This window comes from Centropristis striata, chromosome 7, assembly GCF_030273125.1.
Source record: "Centropristis striata isolate RG_2023a ecotype Rhode Island chromosome 7, C.striata_1.0, whole genome shotgun sequence".
Classification (NCBI taxonomy): Eukaryota; Metazoa; Chordata; class Actinopteri; order Perciformes; family Serranidae; genus Centropristis; species Centropristis striata.
The window spans coordinates 9,522,823-9,547,704 of record NC_081523.1 but is presented as its reverse complement, the minus strand read 5'-3'; the positions used below and the strand labels follow the sequence as shown (position 1 = coordinate 9,547,704).

The window sequence follows — 24,882 nt, the reverse complement described above, 5'->3', positions numbered from 1 at the left end:
AACCAGGTATTTGAAATGTACAGTATGTTTAGGTTTGCTGGAAGAAAACATTTAAAAGGCCAGTTTTCCATTTAAGTCGTATAAAAAAGATATTTATGTTAGTTGAGTGTCCCTCGGCCCAAGGTTTGTTTTGAGACGGACATTTCTTGTCTGTCTTGTCTGTGCTTTCTGTTGGACTAACACATCTTTTGCATTTTTTACTTATCTGCTTTCATTTCATATTGCAGAAACTAATATAACATTACTCAGTACATCCTTCCAGCTGATTTTTTTCGGCCACTCTAGTCTATAACCTATGTCGTCCCAAAAGAGGTGAGCTAGTAATATGGTAAAATAAGATAAATAAACAGGTTTTTTTTAAAAATAGTAAATTTAATTATATTTTTGTATCATATGCAAAATAAATGAGTTTCCCTACTTCCTCAAAGCATAGATTCAACCAATTGATTTTCTTTTTAATCCATTTCCCGTAGCATAAAATTTGCAATATGTTGACTAAGGTATAAAAATGAAAGCCTTTAATTAAACAGATACGGGTTGCAGGGCAGTGGTTCCATAGCTCAGTGTGAGAATATTTGCAGTGTTTTGCTGTCATTTACATGTAGTTTCTCTCCTCTTCTTTGATATCTGAGTTTCTGTGAGGGTGGGGCTCTGTACACACACACAAACACACACACACACACCAGGCAGTGCAGAGAGAAAGATGCAGTGACGACTCAGCAGTCCGTTAACTTGTTGCTATCAATATTAACTGTTCTCTTTCTACAGTGTTAGGCTGAAAAAATGTGCATGCAGACTGAAATTCAACCATGGTGTTCTGCTGGGAGTAATAGTTATGGTCAGAGGAAAGGTCCACTAGACACAGTCCTATATCTTTCAAAGGAAATATTGTCAAGTCTCAAAATTAATACAATTTATTGATGTTGCAGTGTTACACATAGTGAACTAAGATACTACTGATAGATCCAAACCCAAACATGAGCATAAACCAGAAACTACACATTTTGTTGCACTGCTGTAACAAGTGTAGCTACAAACGTGTTACTGGAACAGTCAGGACCTCCTCTCACACCAAATGTGTTGTATTCTGCAAACAATTGAACTTATAGTGTAAAGTAATGTGTGAAGGCAGAAACGGCACAAAAAGCAGATATACTATTCTACAACGTTGTCTACAGCTCTTAGTTTCTGCACTTGTTCTGCTTGAAAGCAGTCAATGCATATTGTTTCTCCAACAAAAAGCAAGAGTTTGAGCATTTGAGAAAAACAAGAAGAAAGAGACAGTCTGAGTCCTTTTTGCATGTAATTTTGTTTTATGATCAATCTTAAGATTTGTGTGTTTCTTTGCGACTGAGAGAGAAAAGAAAAGAGAAAACAAGGCAATGTGTGAATGTGAATGTGTTTGTGTCTTTTGGCTTTTGTGTGGATGTCTTTCTTTTTGTGTGTGTGTGCGTGCGTGTGCATGTGTGTGTGCACACGTGCGTGTGTGATATAGTGCTTATTGAATGGAGCAGTTGAGAGCACATATCGTTCCAGCCAGTCTATAATTTCCTATGAGGTCAAGGCCTGCCTGGCTATACTGATGACAACTATTATGGCTTTAGCATCATTGCCACTGAATGAGGCATTCAGTCACTTCAAACACACACACACACACTCACACACACACACACACACACACACAAACACACACACACACACACATGCACCCATTCTCTCAAAAGGGAGAGACAATGCATGTGGGTGGATCAGTTACAGGATGTTGGTATGTTAGTGTGTCTATGCAAGCTGTGAAAGAGAATCATAACAATAGAGAAAAAGAAGTAATGTAACAGTCTATAAACTGGCACAATGACGTATAAACAGTAGAAGTGTCTTCAGGGCATTCATTTCTTTTGTCTACCCTGCGGCAAGAAAGAAAGTTCTCAGACGAATATACAGTAGAAAAGTAATTATTGTATCAGAAAAGTACTTTTTCTAAACCAACTCCTTTATTATTTCTTTGCCACGATTAGGTTAATTTCTTCTTCTGTCCATTTTGTCACTTGCTGAAGTTTTACCTCGTAGCAAGGTTGCATTTTGGAATGTCTGTTTGCATGTTAACAGCTATTCTCGTAGAATTTGGTGGAAATTTCGGTAATGAGCCAGGGAAAAAACTGTCTAAACCTCAAAAACAGAGATTTACTTCTCAGGAGATACTGCACTAGAATTTTAAAAATGGAACATGAAGTCTGTGATTGTCTATCACTGTGTATTTAGATTTATATTAAAAAAAAGACTACATTTAGAGGATCATATAGAGTGCCTACTTTCATTTTTGTGCTCATATTTTAATTTCTTTCCGTGTTCTGTTACATCTGCTCCCCCTTTTCATTGACTCTATAATATATAATCAAATTTTAAGCTGAATGAAGCCAAACTTTAGGTCCTCTGAGGATGGAGTCACAGTGGTACACACATCAAGCATGCCAGAACTTCTGCAGTGGCTGCACTGGGGTTCAGCTGTGCACATGAACCAAAATGCTTTATATAATCTAAGAGACTCTATCTTCAATATAGAGAAGAAGAAATGTTGCCACATTTAAATACACAGCCTCCAACTTAGTTTCTTGAACTCAAATTCAGAGTCACAATGGGGAAACTAAAGGCTCGGATTTTAATAACGGCATACGCTTATAACTTGTAGCACACAATCTGTCGAAAATCAGCTAAAATATGCATGTGCACTTTCTTTCTCAGGTTATAAGAAAAACCCATTCCTAATGGTCTGTGTGTTCTCTCTTTGCATGCATGCCTGCCTGCTTCTGTGCCTCTTTGTTTGAATGTGTGTGTGTGTGTGTGTGTGTGTGTGTGTGTGTGTGTGTGTGTGTGTTGCTTCTATTCCCCATCTTGCCGCCCTTCCATTCTGTTCTGCTGGACCTATTTTTCAATTTCGCCAATTTCTGCTCAGATAGCCACCAACCCGTGTGCACACAAAGACTCAGGCACACCTACACACACACACCTCTATCTCCCCTAACTACTATCTCACAGACTGAAACACAAGCACTATTAGGCACACACTCTCACACAGACATATGTGCAACTGGGACACTGGGAAATGGAAAGAGAATCCTGTAATATTACCGGGGTTTCACACTCCGGGACAGTTATAGGACACAGTGGTGTGTGTGTGTGTGTGTGTGTGTGAGAGAGAGAGAGAGAGAGAGAGAGAGAGAGAGAGATCCACTGTGGGCCTGCCTGCATGTGGTATTGTGTAGATATTACACCACAGAGGGAGGCAAAGAAAAGAGAATGTGTGTTTCTCTTTGTGTGTCTGCCTGTGAGAAAGAGCGATCCTTCACTCGGGAGTGAGGGAAAGAGGCTTTCTGTTTTCAAGCTGATGTATTCAAGGCATTCTGTGATTATTCAAAATACTAACTTGTGGAGTTTTGTATTATTATATTGTATTGTATATTATTATTATTTAATTTCTCACACAAAATGTGATTTTATGCAGGTGGTTAAGAAGCACTGCAAGGGTCTTTGAAATATAACAAACTTCCAAAACGTGGTTTGTCATAGATGCAGGACAGAGGTGGTATAAACTTATGAAAGTCAGTGCCACAATAAGGACTAGATCAAATTAAAGTCTATATGTAGAGTATAGCTTTCCAACGTGATAAAACATTATAAAATCAATACTAAAAAAACTTCCAACAGATACAACAGAAAAACCAAAGTCTAAATAGCGGCTGAACTAAATACTTAAATAACTAACAAAAAATGTTACTTTCCCCTTTGAACTGAATCATATTTAACGTCATCTACAAAGAATGTACAATAATAAATGTCACAGTATCATTAAGTTTACAGGATTTATATAATCAGAACGCAATGAAGTATAGAGCAGCTTGTCATCTGCATAGTGATGATAAATGATCTGTTTTTGTTTGCTGATGATAGAGCCAAACAGCATAAAGATTAAACTGGAGTGGCCCATTAATGTATCCCTGTAGGACTCCATACGGCATGTTACGAGAGCTAAAGGTACTTAAGGAAGCAGCAAGTTTTTCAAATAGAATACAAAGTGCCTGAGAACATTGGCAGAACACACAACTCAGCACTTAACCTTGTTAGCCCAGTACAAAAAGAGTTTATTTTCAGTTATAATCGTTGGGACATAATGAACCATTTGAGTATTTTCAGTACATATTTAGCTTCTTGAGAAATCCCACTTTAGATTGTTGAGGTAAACTGAGGATCCTTTTGAAGGGGAAATTGATTAATGCTTTTTCAATGAAGAGACGTTACAATGTTAAAGAAAAACACGTCACAGGCACTTTTACCAGAGAATAAAGCACAAGGCCAGCTACATTACCTTACATCTACTTGGGCTTTCCAATAAATGCACATTGTACAACTTAAGCGTTCTAAATGTGTTAAGATGGATTAAAAACTTGTGTCTTTTTTTGACTGAAAGAGTAACCTGGAGCAGAGATTATACAGCAGATTACCTGGAGCTGAGTGTAGAGTATAAAAATGGCATTTAATTACCAGATAATCTCACCCTCTCTTCTCTCTTTCTTTCTCTGTCTCATTTATCTCTTTCCCTCCCAGACCTACTAGAGACAGTGAAGATGATGAGGATGATGAGAGGAAGGGCAAAGGCTGCACCCTCCAGGTATTATTTGATTGGTTTTCTTAACACACTGTTAAAGAGAGTTATTTAATCCTTTTCTTCAATGTCAATATCCCTGAGAGATAGTGAGAGCACTCCAACTGCAAACTGGAAATGGAATGTGACTAACTGTATGTAATGCTGAGCTACAGATACTCTGCAGTGTTATTGAACTCTATTTCTATTAATTCACAAGCTTACACAGAAAAAAATAAGAGCCCTTTGTGTCGTTAATTAAGCAGTAAAGTCTAATTTTGACTTTCTCTTGAACTTTCAGTACCAGTACGCCTTGGTGCGAGTCCTCACCCATTTTGTCGCAGAGCCCTCTGACCCTGGAGGAGAGATGGTCCACATGTTGGGTGCAGACTGGCAAGCTGATATCACACATTTGGTCTTGGACCAGCTAAAGGTAGGTTTACACATTAACCACACATACACACATACACACATACACCAAATGTTTGAAAGGAAACGTTCAACATTTTGGGAAATATAGGCTACTAACTTGCTTTCTTAGGTTCAGATGAGACGATCACTACCACTTTCAACTTTGTATGTTAAGCATATAGCTGAAGACAGAGGGTGATGAGCTTAGCATAAAGACCGGAAGTAGGGTGAAACAGCTAGCTTCAATTGTTACAAATTAGCAGTCACATGCAGCTTGTTTTTACATTTCTGATTGATGGAGTTATGGTTGTTTTAAGCTGTATTGGTGCTTGTAGGTGGGTTTTCAAAGCTTTGGAGGGAACCAAGCCAGCTGTTTCACTGTGTTTTTAGTGTCTATGCTAAGCTAGGCTATAACCATCTCCCAACTTTAGCTCTAATTCTAACACACAAGCATGACAAGGCATGGTGTCTGCATTCTCATCTTGCATTTGAGGTAAAAGCTGTATATTTCATAAAATGTTGAGGTTTTCTTTTAATTATTTCCGGTTTGGACTGATGTTTGACTATTTAGCAATAGGCAAAACAAGCAATTTATGTAGTACTCATCCAGTATGAAAGCACCAAAGCCTAAAAGTTAGTCGAGAAAAAAAAAAAAGGATTACATTTTAAGGTCTTGGCTGAAACCTGTTTCTGTGCTCCACAGGTAGAAGATCCTCGCATTGCCAGACTGATCGACGGACGAATCTTGATCGGGCGGGACCTTGGGATTACCACAATACAGGTATGTACCATATGTTATACTCATCACTGTACAAGTTATCCTGTCTGTTGTCTTTCACATTATTTTGATATAATTGTTACAAACCCCAGAACAACACATTGGCCCTTATTTATCAAAGGAGCGTAGAAACGAGCGCAGATCTGAGCTTATATTTCGTCTTACGACACGGTTCACGTGGGATTTATCAAACGTTCGTATCCCACCAATCACAATGTAAGAATGATCGGCTGTTGATAAATGTGGCTGCTCGAAACAAGTGTAATTTAAATGTCACGCCCCAACATATACCCGATTTTCACAGCTTTTTGGTTGAAGGAGGTAAACAATGTTTTAAAGTAAGTTTTAATTCAAAAAGAAGAGGAATTTCTCAGAGGCAGATCCAACAGCTGCAACACAACAAACTGGTTTAGTTTGGCAGCATAAGAAGTGAAAAGTAAGGAAATTGGTGGTGCTGTCAGGAGAGTAGCAAACAGTAAACAGCAGAAGACAACAACATTTAATATCATCGGCTAGTAGCCTGTTTAAAGAATTTCACGGTCCCAGGATGTATTTATTTTAAAATATGTTTTAATGATAAATAATGTAACCTCATCATGTTTTGCTTTGTCACCATTAAAAAACAAAACACCAAAGAGTTTCATCAGCTCCAGGCATTGATACAATAGTCTAAGATCAATTCTCCGACTCAGACGTGTGGACTTCACGCTGACTCAGATTTGCGTACATGAGCTGAGACTAGACGTGAGATCTGATCGTACCCTCCGCTCACGTCCAAATTGATAAATGCCGAGGCTTGCGTAGAAATGATCTTACACCCACTTTTCACTCACTTTCTGTCATATGCTCGTTTGAAAATGAGGGCCATTCTCTCTTATCAAACCTGAATATGATATATAAAATATGAAATGAAATAGCCCAACACTTTTCAAAGTTGGCCTATTTGATTAAACTTTTAATTTAAGTTTAATACTAGACAAACTCTGGTGTATAATTAACTAAATATAAAATATCCCAGAAATAGTGTTTGTATTGCATTTTAAAGAAAACGCACTGCACATGGACAATATATTCATCATTGTTGGAAAACAAGTCTAAAGAAAGACTATGATTTTGTGAAGCGCAGTGTAATTTGGCAACTCTCATTGCAGCCATAAGCACTGCAGTGATGTAAACATTATCCTCTCCTTTTTCTTCTTCCTCTCTTGCAGTTATAAGCCTCGCCTTCGAGCTCGTTACACAATTAGCCACAATTAACTGTCGGATTTGGCCCTGACATCTCAGTGTGATGTTCTGCAATTATACACAGACACACACTTGCACTGGCACACAGTGAACACACTCGCGCACTTGCTGAATCCCAATAAGCTGGCCCATTGTGAGTGAATGTGACAGTGCAGGACAGTCCTGTGGCTTACTGTCTTCCACTGCTGGTATATTGCTGTAAAGCAGAGCCCAGGCAAAACCAGCAAATATGTCACAATCATATTCACAGTTTTTGTTATTTTCTATCCTATTATGTTAGATCTCTCCATATTTTACATACATATTTTATTATTCAGGATGGAATAGCATTCTAAGTGCCGACATTTGCCTGATTGCTCTGAAGAGTGTGTTGTGCGTGTGTTAGAAGTGGTTTGGCGTTGAGTTGAGCGCAGCAGTGGGAAGATATCTTGGGGATTTTGGGGAACAGCTGAGTGTGTGTTTGCATCCGTTCGGCTGGGGACGGATGCACGCATACACTCATACACAGACACACACACACACACACACAAATGCACGCATGGAGACAGCTGTGCTCTGTTTGGGAGCCAGGAGAGAGAATTTACCCAGCATTCCCATTGAGATGCCAGAGTCGACAGCCGTCATTTGATAGTTTGACATTTCAATTTTACCCCCCAGCTCCGTCTCCCAGAGTCTCGCCTCTTCCTCTCCTCCCCATCTCTCTCTCCTTCCTTTCTCCCCCCCGGTCTCTCTTTCTCGCCCTCTTATTCTCTGCCTCTCTTGAAGAGCAATCCCAAAGCTGTCAATCATTGCATTTTGTTAGCTGGCTGAGGGTGGGATTGAGTTTGACGCCCCGACACGTTCGCTGAGAGATTTTCTTTGTACACCAATCAGATCTGCCTGTCCTCCTGTCGCCGGGCGGAGTAGCACACTACAGCACAGGGCTCCTAATCTCTATCACTGTCTGTCTGCTGCTCCATCGCTCCATCTGTAGCCCAATCTCTTTCGCGCTCCTTCTTTCTGCCCCCTCTCACTTTCTGTCTTTCTCTATTTGTCATTGTCTCTCTCTCTCTGACACCTACTCCATTTATTTCTCTCAAGCTCTCTCGCCACTCGCACTTACTCTCTCTCTCTCTCTTCTCTTCTCTTTTCATTCGCTTTCTTTTTAGTTCTTTAGTTTTGGCCTTGTGCTTTGTTTATGCTAAGTTGTCTTAGTTAGCTAGGGCAGGACATCTGCGTATATATGTGAGTGTGTGTGTGTGTGTGTGTGTTTCCACTACTTAGCTTGTGTTACATTGTGTCAGAGATGTGAAATAATAGCCAAAGTGTTTCCGAACCAGCAGTTTTCTTTACACAGACAATACCCGTATTGTCAGCCTTTACAATTTGTCTGTGTTTAGTGTGTGTGTGTGTGTGTGTGTGTGTGTGTGTGTGTGTGTGTTTTCTAAGTTAAACAGATACTTCCAGTCTATACGGCCCAAAGCACCGTGGTGTTAACCAGCTCTTGCTGCTCCTCTGTCAGTGTTAAACACTTCACTGTCACCTTAAGGCTACAATTACTGAGACAACAACAAAATATCTTTAAATGCAACTCTTTCCTGTGTTTTCTTCAGAGTTTTTGTAAACACATGCATCAGGATTTCCAATCTGTGGGATCTGCGGGATCAACAGGATCTTGTTGTTCTAATTGTTATTATTTTTCAACATTTTCATGTACAAGCTGTCCATCACCTGACAAATAGTCAACTTGTCAGTAATGTGATAGAATATTCTTGGACTTTATAGCTGTTGAACACTGTGTTAATAAGGACTTTTAGAGCACTAAATGTAAAACTGCTGCAGAATGCAAAGCTTTTCGGAACTCACATCTGGATGAAATTCGTGCATATGTGAACTCTGTACGATGGTGTATTAGTGCCAAGTGTGAAGGAAAAAAAAAACGGACCGGGGGAGGGGGGTATATTTCGAGAAAAAAAGTGGCAAATCGAGGAGAAATAAGAAGCAGATTTATGAGATTAAAGTGGCAAATCTAGGAGAAATAAGTAGCAGATTTATGAGATTAAAGTGGCAAATCTAGGAGAAATAAGTACCAGATTTATGAGATTAAAGTGGCAAATCTAGGAGAAAAAAGTAGCAGATTTATGAGATTAAAGTGGCAAATCTAGGAGAAAAAAGTAGCAGATTTATGAGGGAAAAAAAGTTGGAAAAATAGGCTAGTGTTTTTTTTTCAAGGAACTACATCACCACAGAAGCTGCCACATGCCATGTACTACGTCTCATGTGAGAGACTTAATCAAATTATACTTTGCGATCAGTATTTAGCAATAAGGAAATACTTGTGGTTTCATCCCAGAATCACCATATTATCATATATATTATTATATATTATAAGTATCAAGACTTTGAAGACTTTGGTCGCCCCCCCTTGTGCCTCCATGGTTGAAAAAGCGTGCTAAACTGCCCTGAAGAGTGGTGAAAACAAGAGGAAGTGCCTTATAGGCTGCCCTTTACACATGGAAAATATGATTTGGTGCCCTCTAGGGTGCCCCTTTGTACATAAAATTATGTACAAAAAAATTGTTAACGTGCCTTAATGAGTGCCCCCTGAAAAGTTGTTGCTAAAGTGCCCTCTAGATGGTGGAAACGGGAGAAATTGCCTTATTGGCTGCCCTTTATACATGAAAAAATTATTGAGTGCCCTCGGGTGCCCCTTCACACAATAAATTATGATGATGTGCTCTCACGAGCCGGCTTTCAAAATAAGAGCACAGTGTGTTAACAGAATCCACCACAGAATTTAAAAGAATACTATCAAAATAAAATGCCTGAAATAAAACATAAAAGTCCGAGTGGAAAGCCCTGTTAACTCTAAAAAATGTTATGTGAGGTGTTTGCTCTCATTTAGCTCTCAAAGTGCACGAGATTGATTTAATTTACTTAAAAATGTAGATGATTAGGTTTGGTTCATTACCATATAATTAATTACTTTGATCTGGATCTCCATTAACCTAATGCCTATTGTAATCAAGGATGAGGACTATTTCATCACACATCATGCGTTATAGGTTTTTGCACGCTGGTGAAGCCCCATGTTGTGCAGAATGTGCCCTTTTTATTTTTTCGCCCCTGCACTTCAAACGGTCTGAGTCTGCCACTTGGTGCAAGGATATCGCTGGTTACATTTATGCCACTTTTTTCTCATAAATCTGCTACTTTTTCTTTTTTATTTGCCACTTTTAATCTGATAAAATTGCGACTTTTTTCTCTAAATATTACCCCCCTCCCCTGTGTCTGTATTTGTTTATTTATTTTTATACTTGTCCCTAATACGCCGTCGTACCTCTGCAACTCTCATAATGAAGGAGAACACTCATTTCAATTCTGAACTGTAAATGCCGTTCTACAACCATTCATGTGTTCTGGGATTTTTTCTGCAGGTTCTGTCCCCACTCTCTGACTCCATCCTGGCAGAGAAGACTGTGACCGTATTGGACGACAAGGTAAAATAACATACTGAATTATTTTAGGTTGTGGGTCCCTTTTACTGGCATGAATTATGGCATTCTCTCATTTGTCTAGGTCACCATCACTGACCTCGGAGTTCAGCTTGTTGCATCTCTGTCTCTGAGTATGACAGCGAGTCCGGGAAATTACCAGGCTATACAGCTAACGACTACCGCTACAGACCTGCTACACACACCTAAACAGGTAGGAGATACTATAGGTACACACACACACACACACACACACACACACACACGAACATATCCCCATCTCTGCTGAATATCATATCCTTCCAGGGTTGTTTTTATCAGATTTTCAGAATGATAAACAGACAACTCGCTGATTTTAGGGATTTTATCACACACATACACAAACACACACACACACACACACACACACACATACACACTGATGGACTGCATCTTAAGCTGTTCTGTCTCTACAGTAATACCCCCAAGGTTGTAATCATAGAAGTTAAACAGTAATTCTGTGCTGCGAACATCACATCGCTGCTATCTCCCCCATAATCAGTTTCTAATTAGGAGTGCGTAACTTCCAGGCTATAGCTCTGCTTAGCTACAGTTACAACCACCTAAAGGTCTACAGTTAAATAAATATTCCACATTATATTGTTAGCTAGAGCCAGAAAAAAACAGTTGTTTTTTTGATAATGTTTGATCACAATTGAAACTACATTTGTCATATACAAATTACTTTTATTTTTCTCCACTTTTGCTTCCTTACTTGGTGCATAACAACAAAATATCTATAGAAAAATACACACACAACTCACATGGTCACCTCCACCAACATGTATACTATATTGTAACAGTGGTAACAAGCTATTCTTGACTCTTAATCACATTGCCAAAGGTTATTTTATCACCCTATCTCAAGCTATTATCCCTCACACATCCCCCCCACCACTTCCCCCCCTTCTACCCCCTTCTCTCTTCCATTTTTTATTTAACAATACCCTTCACATTATAATTTTTATCCAAGGGCTAATTGGATGAGAAGCAGCTCATTATGATAAAAATACAGATCTGATATTGCATGTTATTCAAAGATTCATTTCTTTTTCTATCTGTCCGGTTTTATCTATCATTCACCATTACCTGTAGAAAGATGATGCTACTGTAAGGAGGGAAAGTAAGGAGGAAAAGAAAATAAGAAGTGCAAAAGAGAAGACCGGAGGGAAAGCTGGGGGAAAATAAGGCAATGGAGGAGGCACGGAAAAATTACAATTTAATGTGAAAATAGAGGGAGGGAAAGAGATAAAGGGTTGTTGTTCCTCACGTTGGAGCTTAATTACTTTTGTAGGGAGGTTTTTGCTGCGTTATACCTACACAATCTTTTCTGTGTTCTGATTAAAGAAAGCAGAGGGTTTTATCAAGGGAAATTAGTGAGGCAGGATCACTTAAAGAAAAGCGGAGAAAAATACATTCTCTGCTGAACTCTGTTTTTATTTATGGAAATAGCTGCTGTTGACAAAAGGCAAAGATTCAGAATGGAGAAAGACAGAAAATGACAAAGTGTCTGTGTACAGAAATAACTGGTTAGGTTTCAATTATCAATGTCTACATGTTCAAGTATTTGTGCATGCTTATGTGGGTGTATGGATGGCGGGGTAGATGTCTCTGTGTCTTGCTTCAGCAGGAACAACATGCTATTTATTTCTATTGTGTTGGAGACGCAAACAGCTGAATCACTCAAAAAAACACATCACACCCTCAAGCTACCAAGGCCAACACAGATGAATATCTTTGTATAAGAGCCATAGAATTGTTGACTTATAACAAGATCAGAACTTCTAGATTGGGAAAATAAAATGTTATCTATTTTTATGTTTCTTATTTATTTATTATGAAGTGCTATCATACATACAGGTTGTTGTTTACGATAGATGATATTTCCATTATGCTGTCTTAAATAGCGAAAAAAGGGTCGGTCAATGTGAAGGTTGCAGAGAAGTCTGCGTAGGTTGGATGAATGTTTGATAACGTGTGATGAGAAAATTATATTCTCAGATTATATTGCATTCAAACATTTTATTGATTATGGATGGGGTGAAGTGTATATTGGTTGAGAATCACCTATTGGGAGGCTTAAATCTATTGTAATTTATGTTCAAATAACTCCAGAGGATGTTCAAGTAGCTTTGATTTGGAGCATTGTAAAAGGGCCATGACATCTTTATCTCATATACATATGAGCTAAAGCTCTTAAAATTCACCAGGGAGGGATCTGTTCTTTCACCTAATTAGAAAATATCCTTTTAGGCTTTTTAAGTGATTCTGTACTGTGCCACACACTTAAACTTGAATTAATAACTTTTCTACCTCTTGGGGGAACCAAAACAAGCTGTCAACCCTATCATCTTATCAAGTTGTTGTGTCAAAAGTGTTGAAGAAAGAATGTAAGCAGGAGCGTGTCCAGGAAGGCCTGATTGGCCGCTGCAGGTGCCACCCCATTAACCTTAATTATGATTGGCTTCATGCCTGGTCAGGGGTGGCAGCTTAAACTTACTTATTTCAATTTTTGAAGTTGTGTCCCTAAAGAATAATGTATGGAAGCATGACACTATATTTTATTGCATTTTACAAAATTCTGTCTTCTTTTTGCTCTGTTTTGGTCTCCACCAACTACTGAGAGAAACATCTGGCTCTTTAGCTGCTAAATGCTTCACCAGCAGTTTGTTTGTCCTTTGATGCAGATACCACTCATACACCAAGAAGCAAAATCATCCATTTCTGGCAAATATCGTATCAAAGTTATAGCCATTTAAAGATTTAAGTATGACCTTTAATCGTAGCCCGATAACGGAGGATTTCATACACTTTTCTTAGTTAGATCTACAGTGTGTTATGGATTGTGTTTGTCATTCTCTTTCAGGAAGCAGCGATCAGTGCCTGGATCCAGTACAGTGACGGTTCAGTTACGCCACTTGACGTCTATGATCCCAAGGACTTCCTTCTCTCGGCTGTGTCACTGGATGAGAATGTTATCTCCATAACCAATCAGGTACTACACAATAAAAGTTTTCTTTTTCTGGCCAGTGTGGTTTAAAGCTGTGTAAAATATGCCACTAAAAAGTGGAAAACATGGTGTCCAACAAACACTGTCTCTGTTTTTTATTAGGAGCAACACTGGCCTATTGTAGTGGCAGAGGGCGACGGACAGGGATCACTGGTTCGTGTAGAGATGGTCATCTCTGAGACCTGCCAGAAATCCAAAAGAAAGAGTGTGCTGGCATCTGGAGTTGGCAATGTGATAGTGAAGTTTGGAGCAAAGAGTGAAGAAAGAGGTGTGATGGGAAGAGGCGGGCTGGACGACGGAGGCGGGATGGACAACAGCACCAATGAGCACCAAGCAAAGGACGGAGGGGAGTGGAAGTCCAACAGTGCAGCAGTGGATCGAGAGGAAGGAGCCATGAGGAAGGTGGGGGGAAACCATTGATAAAGATTTTTCACAATTTATTATCAGTGCAATTGGTAAAAGGAGTGATTTGCTACACCGGTAGTGGATCATTAGATCGTAATCTGATGTCGCTCAATTAGAAGAGAATGACATAAACACTGCCAGGCGTGTCTCCAGTCTCAAATTTAACTATTAACAGTACAGTTAGACTAATTCAGCTTTTAACTTAACTGTATTTGTATTTTTGGTCAATATATATTCAATACCCACTTTAAATCTGAATTCACCACCATTCCTCTGTGCTGTTTTCCATTAAACAGGTTAGCACAACGACCAAGAGCACAGTCACCCATCGTGCTTCAGGTGGTAAAGCTGCCAGTGGAGGCAGCAGCAGCAGCCGGGGCGGAGGCCCAAACCAAGCAGGGGACTACAGCAGCTACCCAGCACAAGTGGAGGTACCAGGCACTGGGGATAATGAGCTGACCCAGACTACGAGAGGACTGTCAGACCTGGAGATTGGAATGTATGCCCTTTTGGGTGTTTTCTGTCTGGCAATACTGGTCTTTCTTATCAACTGTGTCAGCTTTGCTTTCAGGTAAACAATTGTTATAACTAAGTAACCTATTGCTTTTCTTATTTGAGAGAAACTCATCAATAAAAAAAAATTGTATGGCCTCCATCCAGAGTTGAGAAATCTCTGTGTGGGCCACCATATGCACCTGTAAGGCTGGGACCAACCACTTGGCATTCACGGCCAATGTGCTTATCTGCAAAATGTGGTTCATCCATTGTTTGTTTTGGTCTAAATATATATTGCATGTCGCTAATACCAAATAAGGACAATTGTAGAACCCGATAATGTAATAACCCCGATAATGTAATAAAAATCTGCACTTGAGTCCATTGAAAATGTAATAAAACCTGATAATGTAATAACTTCCCGATAATGTAATAAAGTGCATTTCCCAAATATGTTATACACTTTTTACCAATAATGTAATAAAATATAACATTAATGGAAGGTTTTTGATCAAATCAAAGATGGCGGAAAATCCAATATGGCCGAAAAACCCCATTGCGGATGCATTGAGCTCGGATTGGCCCAAGGGTTCCAGTGATACATCCTTTGTGAAAAACGGATGAACGGGTCAAAAGTTAATAAACATTCAACTTTGACCTGTTGGTGGCGCTAGAGCTCTTGAGCTAGAGTTGCCTACTCAGTATCACCTCTTGAACCCAAGTAATGGGTGGTCTGCTGTTAAGTTATTACAATATTGGGGAATTATTACATTATCAGGACTTGCGAAATGAAGGCTAACCTGATAATGTAATAACCTCCCATTAATGTTATACTTTATTACATTATTGGTAAAAAGTGTATTACATTATTGGGAAATGCACTTTATTACATCGGGAAGTTATTACATTATCAGGTTTTATTACATTTTCAATGGACTCAAGTGCAGATTTTTATTACATTATCGGGGTTATTACATTATCGGGAATTTATTACATTATCAGGTTCTGCAACAATTTTACTCAACCTAAGGTTCAGGTCAGGTTAATAGTATTTCAGTTGTAGACTAATTATCGTTCTTCCTCTGCAGATACCGTCACAAGCAGGTCCCCGTGCTGGAAGCAGGAGGCAACATGAACCATGCCCATGACTGGGTGTGGCTTGGCAACGAGGCCGACCTTTTAGCTGATCACTCAGACCAATGCCAGGGAGGGCTGCCTGATGAGTGCACCACCATCATTGACCGGAACGAAGGAGGATATGAGGAGAACAAGTACCTCCTGAACGGGGCTGGTAATACCTTAGTCATGGGCACCATAAGTGGGAGCGGTAGTACAGGTGGGCACCGGGGCATCACCCACGGACAAACCTTGCCCAGATCTGTTGCAGAATCGCACCAGTGCCTTTCAGCAATCACTACTGGTGGCAAAAATGCCACTGGCCAGGCGGAGCATCTGAATAATTCCCCCCGAGCCACGGCCGCAGCTGCGGTTGCGGCCGCCAAGCGCAAACGCGTCCAGTTCACGTCTTTTGCCACCGTTCTGCCCAATGATAATTCGGGCGGGGGTGGCCCATACACCAACTCTTCAGCCCTGGTAACCAATGGGAGTGAGGATGACATCAAGTGGGTGTGCCAAGATATGGACCTGGGTCAGTCTGAAATCAGAACCTACATGGAGAGGCTACAAGACAATCTGTGACTGATGGGAAAGAGACTGAGAAATGGAGGGGCAGAGGATGAGTGCAGGAGGGGGAGGATGGACAATGAGTACAATTCACCTGTAATGCCTTTGCAATGGATGAAGGGAGGGAGAAGGAGATGAATATGAGAACAGTGAAGGGAACACAAAGTGTGGTGATTATTGAGCAGTCTAGGGGATACTTACACTTGGCTCCCCTAAGGCTATGGAAAGCATACTGTCATCACTAGCTCACACTGAAATCAATGGTAGCAAACAATAAATAACATTTTCAGTTTGTTTTATATTATTTATTGTGGAAATATTAGTGTAAAAATCAATACTAAAGTCACTATTGGTTATGAATGTTTATTTTCAGAATACCAGTAAACCATTATGCTATACAGTAAATTCAGGGTATGTTATTGGAAAAACATTATCAAGCCACTATACATTTAAACGAGGATGGCGAGAACGTCATTTCTGAAGTATTTTTTACTCATATGATGTATTTCCAGCACTGACTGTGGCTGTTGATTGATTATTGATAGATCTAGTTTTAATATTTACCTGCCAAGTCTACTGAATGGTTATGTAATAATCATACTAAAATTTAGATGAGCATCAAATACACTATCTGTTTGTTTTTGTTCTATCATGTGACCAATCTCATTCTGGCATTGCTCATAAATGAAATGTAACATGTAAAAATATATATATTCCAAGTACTCGACTATAAATTCAGGCACCAGTGGGAGCTGCCATTCAGCACTGAATATGGGCGATCTCGCTCTTTCCTCAAACTAAAGCATGTGTGAAGAGTTGGAAATTGATATGACATACAAGAGACTGTTTCTCCCTTGGATCCAAGACAGAGGCATTTAAACTTGCACAATTACAAACAGGAAAGGACATTAGCCATATTTGAGGCTTACTTCCTGTTGCGTGAAACCTTCCAGCCAATGACGGCGTTCTCCCTGTATTCAGAACCAATCCCATCATCCCCTGGCCCCTCTCCTTGTCTGTGATTGGACAGCAGTAGAAACTTTGTGAACTAAAGTGCACAGTGCAGTACTGTGAAATACTGTCTGTAAACTAACAGGGGACTGACTGAGGTGTCTCGTATAAAAAGGAGGCTGCTTGGGCTTTGCAAAGCCTGAACGAACACTTAATAATGAGGATTATTTAAAACAGAAACCATGTAGGCAACAAGACAGACCAGAGAACTGCAGTGTTAAACATGGAGCTAACAGGATATACTGAATGACTTTACAATACAAACGAAAAATGGAGTGACACTCTTGACTATCTCACGCATAGATATGGGTTCATGAAACATGTTTGTTTTGCTGAACATAATTATGTATATTTTTTCCTTCTGTTTGTCCTTTTTGATAAATAGAATGCTTTTTATTATGTTTAATTTTTTGTCCTTATTTGGGAAGATATTAATTGTAGCTTTTTATTTCAAAGATTTATTAAGATTTTAAGGATATATGATTCTTTTTTTTTCTCCTAGAGATCTATTTATTTAAATTAACATTTGAGAGGGTGAGGATGGGAAGAAAAGGCCAAGGACCTGCTGGTGAATGATGATAGCACATAAGAGAAGAATTGAAAGGAAGGAGACAGAACAGGCAGCGGCTGCCTCACCTTCGTTAAGCTCAGGTGACGAGTCATGAAGAACTGACAATAAAAAAAGAGAACTGTAAGATTGTTAAGATTGCAATATTTATTTATAAATGTGTTACTGTTTCAGAGTACACTGTATGTTGTAGATAAATAAACATGCTTCAAAGTGCTTGTGAATAAGATTGCAGGTCACTAGCCAACAACATGGTGACATTTTGTACATTTTACAGTGCAAATATGGTACACAATACTATCTACCACCACAATGTGAAAGTGATCTTATTGGTTCTTTTTCTAAAGATGTTCCTGTCTTTGTTTAAAGTATTGAATGAGTTCTTGTCTTTGTACAGGGTAGGAATCAGTTTACCTCCATAATGAGATGTAAAAATGGAGGTAAATCCATCGTGAATCACACTCAAAATTGCTTGAGGATGGTGAGTCCAAGAGATCCATTTCAGAAAGAAAACCAAACCAAATGTTAGGATGTTGGGCTCGTCCAATAGATAACATCTGGATTATTACAGATAAAAAAAACATCTCTATTTTCAATCATTAAAAAAATGCACATGAAAAAAATCACAATGGTCAAATCGTCAGGTCTGAAACAGAATGAAAGCAGGACAGAGAGCTTGAATAGACACAGATACCTGAGCTGACTCCAAATGGGGGAAATAAATGGGCTGCACAGCCTCCACCAAAGCAATATTTTGACTGATGATGGCGACTATACTGTATGTTCTGGATTCATACACATTTGTGTATCTCGCCTGCTCTAACGTAGCTACAAGACTGCTGTGATTGAAAGGATCAATCAAACAGGTACAAGTTCAATAGTCGCTGAACATAGAAGTGTAGCAATGCTTTCAATGAAAAACCTTTTGACTCTTAACTAGAACTGTGAGGTCAATCATACATTACAGCCTGTGACACCCATTCTACCTGTTGTATAATTTTAAAACTGTATGGATGTCAACTGAAAAAAAAATACAAGGCTATTTTTTATGATTTTTGGTTATTTTGAGGGCATTTCAGCTTTTATTTGATACCAGAGAAAGGCAAATCCTCCTGCCACTGTAGAAGGACCGCAATTTACTGCTTGCTTACTAAACTATTGCTGAACTTGAGCACAGAGGAATTGTTATAACAGCATAAAGGCTGTTAGAAGAAACAGACAATGACCAGGATAGCTGGTTGCAACAAGAGAGTGGTTTTGTGTTAACTCATTCTGATTCGGTTTTACCAAAAACATTCAACAGATAATTTTTGACTCTGTGACTGCAGAAGCAGGAGCACATTGTATTTTTATTTTGTTTTCCAGATTCCTCTGGTTGACAGGCTGTTTCCCAAATGGATCCGTCTCCAACAGAATTATGTACATATTAAACCAATTTGTAGATGGTAAGAAGAGGTCGATCCAGTCCGTGTTGGGCTTGTTACTCAAAAATTGTAATATATTGCTCATTACTTATCATTCTTATCGAAAGTAATATTACTAATTTACTTTTTACTCCAGCCAAGAGTAATTTGTTACACTACTCATTATAATACTTGTCCGTTAAACCATTAAAGCATTATATTGTTGGGCTGTCGTAGTAGGTGTTTCAGGAGGCTTGCGGTCATGTTGTTTTGTAACAAGTTATTTTTTTTATAAAAAATGTCATTAGAATTTAGTCGCACCAGTCGATACTGGGGAAAGTAAGGCATACAGTACAAGCAAAAGTAAATAATTGTGTGGCGTAAGAGAGGTGAATGGACTGCTCAGTTCACACTAACAACGCTGAAGTTCAGAACAGTTTGATATGAACATAATTCTAACAAAAATGGATGCCTTTTAACTGGAGGATTCAGTTCTTGTATAAGTTGTTCCTCAGCCTTGTTCAGCTTTGTGTTTGAAGAGGATCTGGATATAAAATGCAGCCTTTTTTTCTGAGAGAAAGCAAGGAGGCCTTGTTTTCAGAGGATGATTTTATATTATTAGCCACTGCTGACGTCTCCTCTCAAACCCGGTCTTGCAATAACACTCAAGTGAAGTGAATATACCTTAGAAACCCATTAGTTCTGCATATAGTAGCAAGCATCTCTCAATCAATTTGGGTTTTTTTTAGATCAATGCAAGTAAAAAAGAACACATTTTTTCAAATAATTTCTCTTGGATAGAGTTAATGCATAGCAGTAGTTTAGGCAGTAAGCAAGCAGTAAAAATAGGACCTCCACAGTGGCTGTCTGAAAAAAAATCAAACCCATAAAAAACAAGTACATATTCTCAGAAGAGCTGAGTTTAGTTGTTGTGTAGTTACAGTGGGAGGTGCACATGGGCAGTAGTTGAATGTGCTACAGGTAGAAGAGGTACCAGTGGACATGAGCCCTAAAGGTTTTTTGTTTAATTTGTTTTTCTTTTTGCTATTGTCATTGTTTAAACATGGTTCATGAAGGCCAATAAAGACCCATAACCAAAAAAGCGTACTCCTTTATCTTATAATACACTTTTATTGTTTTGTGAGTCACAATAACAACCATCTTCAGCTTCCTGCCATGTGAATCATGTATTCTGACTCATGTGTTGGTGTTTAGGCCTTTGACGGTGATGGCAGTACGGAACATAATGGAAAGGTAGGTGCACTAAACTGGAACCAATATAAAGACGTAAGGAGTTTCCCTAAAATAACATTTCCCGAACATCACCAGGTTTGTTTTGAAGAGCTGTTTGTCTGTATATGTGTGTCTGTTTCTCAGACTTCCGTCTAAAAAAATATCGCTCAAAAACAAATAGGCTGCACAGGGATCAGTTCACTTGCATCTTTAAGACTGAAAAAGAAAAAAGAAAAAAAAACAATAGTTTCATTTTTAAAACTTCTAAAACCTTTGCAATACTGATAAGGGAACTTTTCCAAAATATGTACATAATGTTGTAATAATGTGGAAATAATTGATCCGTTATGTCCAGAACAAAGCTACTTTAGTATTGCAAAGTATGTCTTAAAGTTTAGAAAACCCTGTACCAAGTTGGTAGCTTTGGATCATTTGATTTCCAGTGCCATTTTTGTGAACACCTTTAAGATCAACAGTGACTGGACATTTGATTTGCAGTTGGCAACTACTAGCTAATGAAATCCCCTGGTGGCATTTTGGGTGTGTTTGACGTGAGCTGGGCCTGACCAGAAGTAATCAGGACTGATCACTGATTAGAACAATGCCTGCTGGTTAATAATTGTGTTCAACTTGAGCTAATGTAAAGGCATCAAGACAACCAGAGTACGCAATTACTCTTCACATGCATCCGAGAGGAACATGGTTTAAAAGTTCAAAAAGTTACCATGTTCTCGGGGTTTTTTTTAGCTCACAAAGCAGAAATACTTGGATGTTCACATGTTACAAATGAAGTGATTCCCTCAATGGACCACTGATCCTTTGAGATCTCTTGCTAATTCCGTCTTCGCTCTAATCGCCAGGTTTCTGTGAGCTGCCGCTTAGAGGCCCAATAAGAGTCCTGATGATAGAGAGGCATTTACACCAAAAGTTAATTAAGATAATGCTTTGTAACACACCAGATTACCACGAATAAGTATGAAATCAGATATCCATGATAAAGTTTACATTTGTGCCTCCATCACCCTGTGGCATTCGGCCCAGAAAGTGGTTTAAAAAAAAGCTGTGCTATGAAAAAAAGAAGGAGCTGTGTGGAGGTTATGTTCTCCTCAGATATTGGCACAAATCATTCCAGTTGTTGGGCTGTGGTCAAGGTCACGCTGGGAACAAAATCTGGCCCTGCCAATTCTTTGTCTTTCTCTCTGACCTTTACCAGCCCACATTTTTGCTTTTTCAGTCCTTTATTATCCATTTCATTTTCATTAAACCCTGCTCTTTCTGTCTTAATTTAATTTACTCATTTTGCTTGATCTCTGACATTACATGGTCGGATCTACTCGAAGGGGAGGGGGTAGGGGAAGACAGTTGGTAATGCTCCACCTGCCTTACAGTAATACCAATTGAGAATTCTGCAGTCATGTAACCACTCATCAGCTAGGCCTTGCAGAATTGCAAGACTTTCACTTCAGCTCTTCTGTATGTAAGTCCTATACCCAGCATAGGTTCTCTCCGGGTCCTCTGGTGTCCTCCCACAGTCTTGTCCAATGTCAGCTGGGATCAGCTCCAGCCCCATGCGACCCAAGTTCAGATAAGCAGTTAATCTTTCAGTCTTCACCTTGCATGACTCTTGTTCATGTAAAATGGTTAAATAGTCAATTAATCCCAAAAGGCAGGGAGGGAGCAATTATTACAATATCTATACAAATGTCAATGATTTAGATGTTTTAATATTTTTCTGATTATGCAGTTTAATGTGATGCACATGTAAATGTAGAAAAAAAAAAAACGACAGTAAAACAGTCACTTGCAGTATAAATCCTCAACTGCAGTTAATTCAAAGTGCCAGCACTCGATCAGAGACACACAAAATATTGAGTTATTGCACTTTGGTGTGATGTCTAAAGAATTTGTGGCTGTAATTTTGGTTTAAGCTAAGATTTAGGCACCATTTATGTTCTTTATCATACAGACACTTCTTATCGTCATGCTGTTAAAATAATCGCCTAAGTCTTTTTTTGTCAAAATTGTTTTTTTTTGCCTAAATCATCTCCTAATGACGTCGGCCACCTATGGTGAAATCGCCTACATCCTCAGTTGATCATATCATGTGATTTTACCCCTTTAAGATAATGGCCTATGTCAAGTATGTGACTTAAGCAGATTTATTATGCCTATGTCAAAATAAAATGTGACATAGGCAATTTTTTGAACATGCCTTTGTGAATTAATCAAGATATGGTAACACTTTATTTTGAAGGTGTCTACATAAGAGTGGCATGAACGTGTCATAAACATGACATGGGATGTGTCATGAACATTAATGACCCTTTGAAGTAACATTAATGCTCATTATACTTGTCATGTCATGTTTCTGACAGGCGTGTGTGACTCTTATTTAGACACCTTCAAAATAAAGTGCTACCATATCTTGCTTAAGTCACAAAGGCATGTTCAAAAAATTGCCTAAGTCATTTATTTCTCTTAAGTTACATAATTTACACACAGTGTTAATACTATGCCAATAGCCAACCTTTGTTACATCCTTTTTGAGTGAAATGAACAATAAATGTCATATGTTACACTTTTGGTGAAGTTTTTTGTGTTTCCTGCAAAACTTGAGAAAATGAGTTAGGCGATTATTTTAACAGGGTGACGTTATTTAGTTTAATTTACTTTCCCTCAAATTGGTGAGACAGCGCCCCCTTTTAACAGTCATTCAGTTTGTGTGGTCATAGATGGAATAGCACCCTCGCGAGCCAATCGAGGGAGGGGGCACCAGGTGAAGTTAATTAGAAAGTCGGACCTGTCAAATTACAGTAAAGTTACCATGACTCCGGTGCTGCTGTAAAAGTCTGAGGGGACTAAGCTGAAAAAGAAAATGAGGACAACTCTGAAGACAGTCTCATTGCGGCCTAACACGAAGTAAATTTACGTTAACAGAAAGTTAATGTTACTTTAACGGAAAAATAACCGAGGGTTAGTTTATTTGTCAGTGCTGCTAACGTTAGCTGCTAACGTCTGAGGCTATGGTCTGAGGTAGGACATAGTAGCTAGCTAGCTAGCAGTGATGGAGTGATGATAAAAGGAGATATTTGAAGAAACTAGCCAAGTTACCAACCCAACAAGTGAAATGGGACTTGTATTGCATGGATATGGACCACTTCATCTTTACTGACAGAGAAGAAAATGGAATTCGACGGCTAACCGTGAGTTAGAAACACAAACTGTCTGTCTCTTGCTCCCTGTTTTTTTTCTACGCTTGTTAACCCTATAAAGCCAAGTGTATCATATTTGATACATACGTTTTTGAGACCTCTACATCATCAGTGTGATATTTTTTTCCTGAAAAACCTGATGAATACATGAATTGACGATTAAAAAAACTGAGCAACAAATTTCACAAAAATACCAGATGTAACAAAAATGATTTGCTGGTTCCACTGGTGGATCTGTCATTGCTGCGTGAAAACTTCATATCAGCAGATGTATGATGTTGTTTTATATGGAAAAAAATATTTTGTATGTTTGAGGAAAATGTTAAAAGGAAAGTCAAAGTTTTATTTGGTTAAAAATATTAGGTTTTATGTGATTATGTGAGTTCAAGAAAAGCAAATTGTGAGCAACAAATTGCACAAAAAGACCTGATGTATCAAATATGATCCAAATTAAATTCATATATGAAAATTGATATTGAATTTAAAAAAATGTTAGCCGGTTCAACAAACACTCCAGTTTTGAAAATTTAGAATTTGCTGGCAATTATTTCACGGTTCAGGCTTTATAGGGTTAACGTTAAATGTGTCTCCCTGGCTATCTGTGGTATCCCTGCAAACTCACAGAATGGGAACAAACATATTTTGACTGATGAAGGGCTTTGTTTTTCGCTGGCCCTTGTTTGCTGATGCTGTTGTGTTGTTGCTACAAGGACAAGCCCGCCGAGGCTTTGAATAATGTGATATTTCTACAGATTTGTATTTGTTGTTTTTTTCAGCCACCTGTTTGATTGTGTGTGGTTTGGGAATGAGCATGCGCAGAAGGTCTGCTAGGTGCTTGTGAGATTTCCTTCAGCTCAGTTGTGTTTTTAAGTTGTATGATGAATCATTAGCTTTAATAAGGAATGTTGGTGTTGGTGTTTATTTAACTTAATGCTAGGCAAAAAGGTCAGACAATGATGCTTTAGTAATCAGTGTTGTTGGCAGTTTAAGCTTTGTAGTGTACATGTTGTGTGCATTGTTTATTTTTAAAATAGTAAAAGTAAATCACATTCTAGAGTTTATTAATTGAAGGCAGTGTGCTTTGTAGCATTACACTTCACTGGAATAGTACAAATACCCAGGGGGCAAAACCCATATTTTTTGGAAAACTGACACGGAATGTTGTAAAAGGTTTCACACCAGAAATGATATCTAGGACCTTCAAGGATCACAACCTGGGTGGACAACCCGGTCAACTAGCTACTGGAAAGCTACAGGGGGCCAAAATCCCCCTTTTGGGG

The 24,882-nt window shown here is 38.8% G+C and overlaps 2 protein-coding genes across 2 annotated transcripts in view; both read left to right on the top strand.

Annotated features, from left to right (window-relative positions):
• Window positions 1–19,442, top strand: part of si:dkey-215k6.1 (transmembrane protein 132D) — a 322,832-nt gene extending 303,390 nt beyond the window's left edge. Inside the window, exons 8-16 of the mRNA XM_059336286.1 lie at window positions 4,600–4,663; window positions 4,938–5,073; window positions 5,755–5,828; window positions 10,487–10,549; window positions 10,629–10,757; window positions 13,449–13,577; window positions 13,695–13,994; window positions 14,294–14,568; window positions 15,581–19,442. Of these exons, the coding sequence (XP_059192269.1) occupies window positions 4,600–4,663; window positions 4,938–5,073; window positions 5,755–5,828; window positions 10,487–10,549; window positions 10,629–10,757; window positions 13,449–13,577; window positions 13,695–13,994; window positions 14,294–14,568; window positions 15,581–16,190 (1,780 nt within the window). The 3' untranslated portion in view covers window positions 16,191–19,442. The remainder of the gene's footprint in view (window positions 1–4,599; window positions 4,664–4,937; window positions 5,074–5,754; window positions 5,829–10,486; window positions 10,550–10,628; window positions 10,758–13,448; window positions 13,578–13,694; window positions 13,995–14,293; window positions 14,569–15,580) is intronic.
• Window positions 19,443–23,583: 4,141 nt separating this feature from the next.
• LOC131974131 (uncharacterized) overlaps window positions 23,584–24,882 on the top strand; it is an 81,079-nt gene continuing 79,780 nt past the window's right edge. The window contains exon 1 of the mRNA XM_059336288.1: window positions 23,584–23,593. The gene's annotated coding sequence lies outside the window, so the exon portion shown is untranslated. The remainder of the gene's footprint in view (window positions 23,594–24,882) is intronic.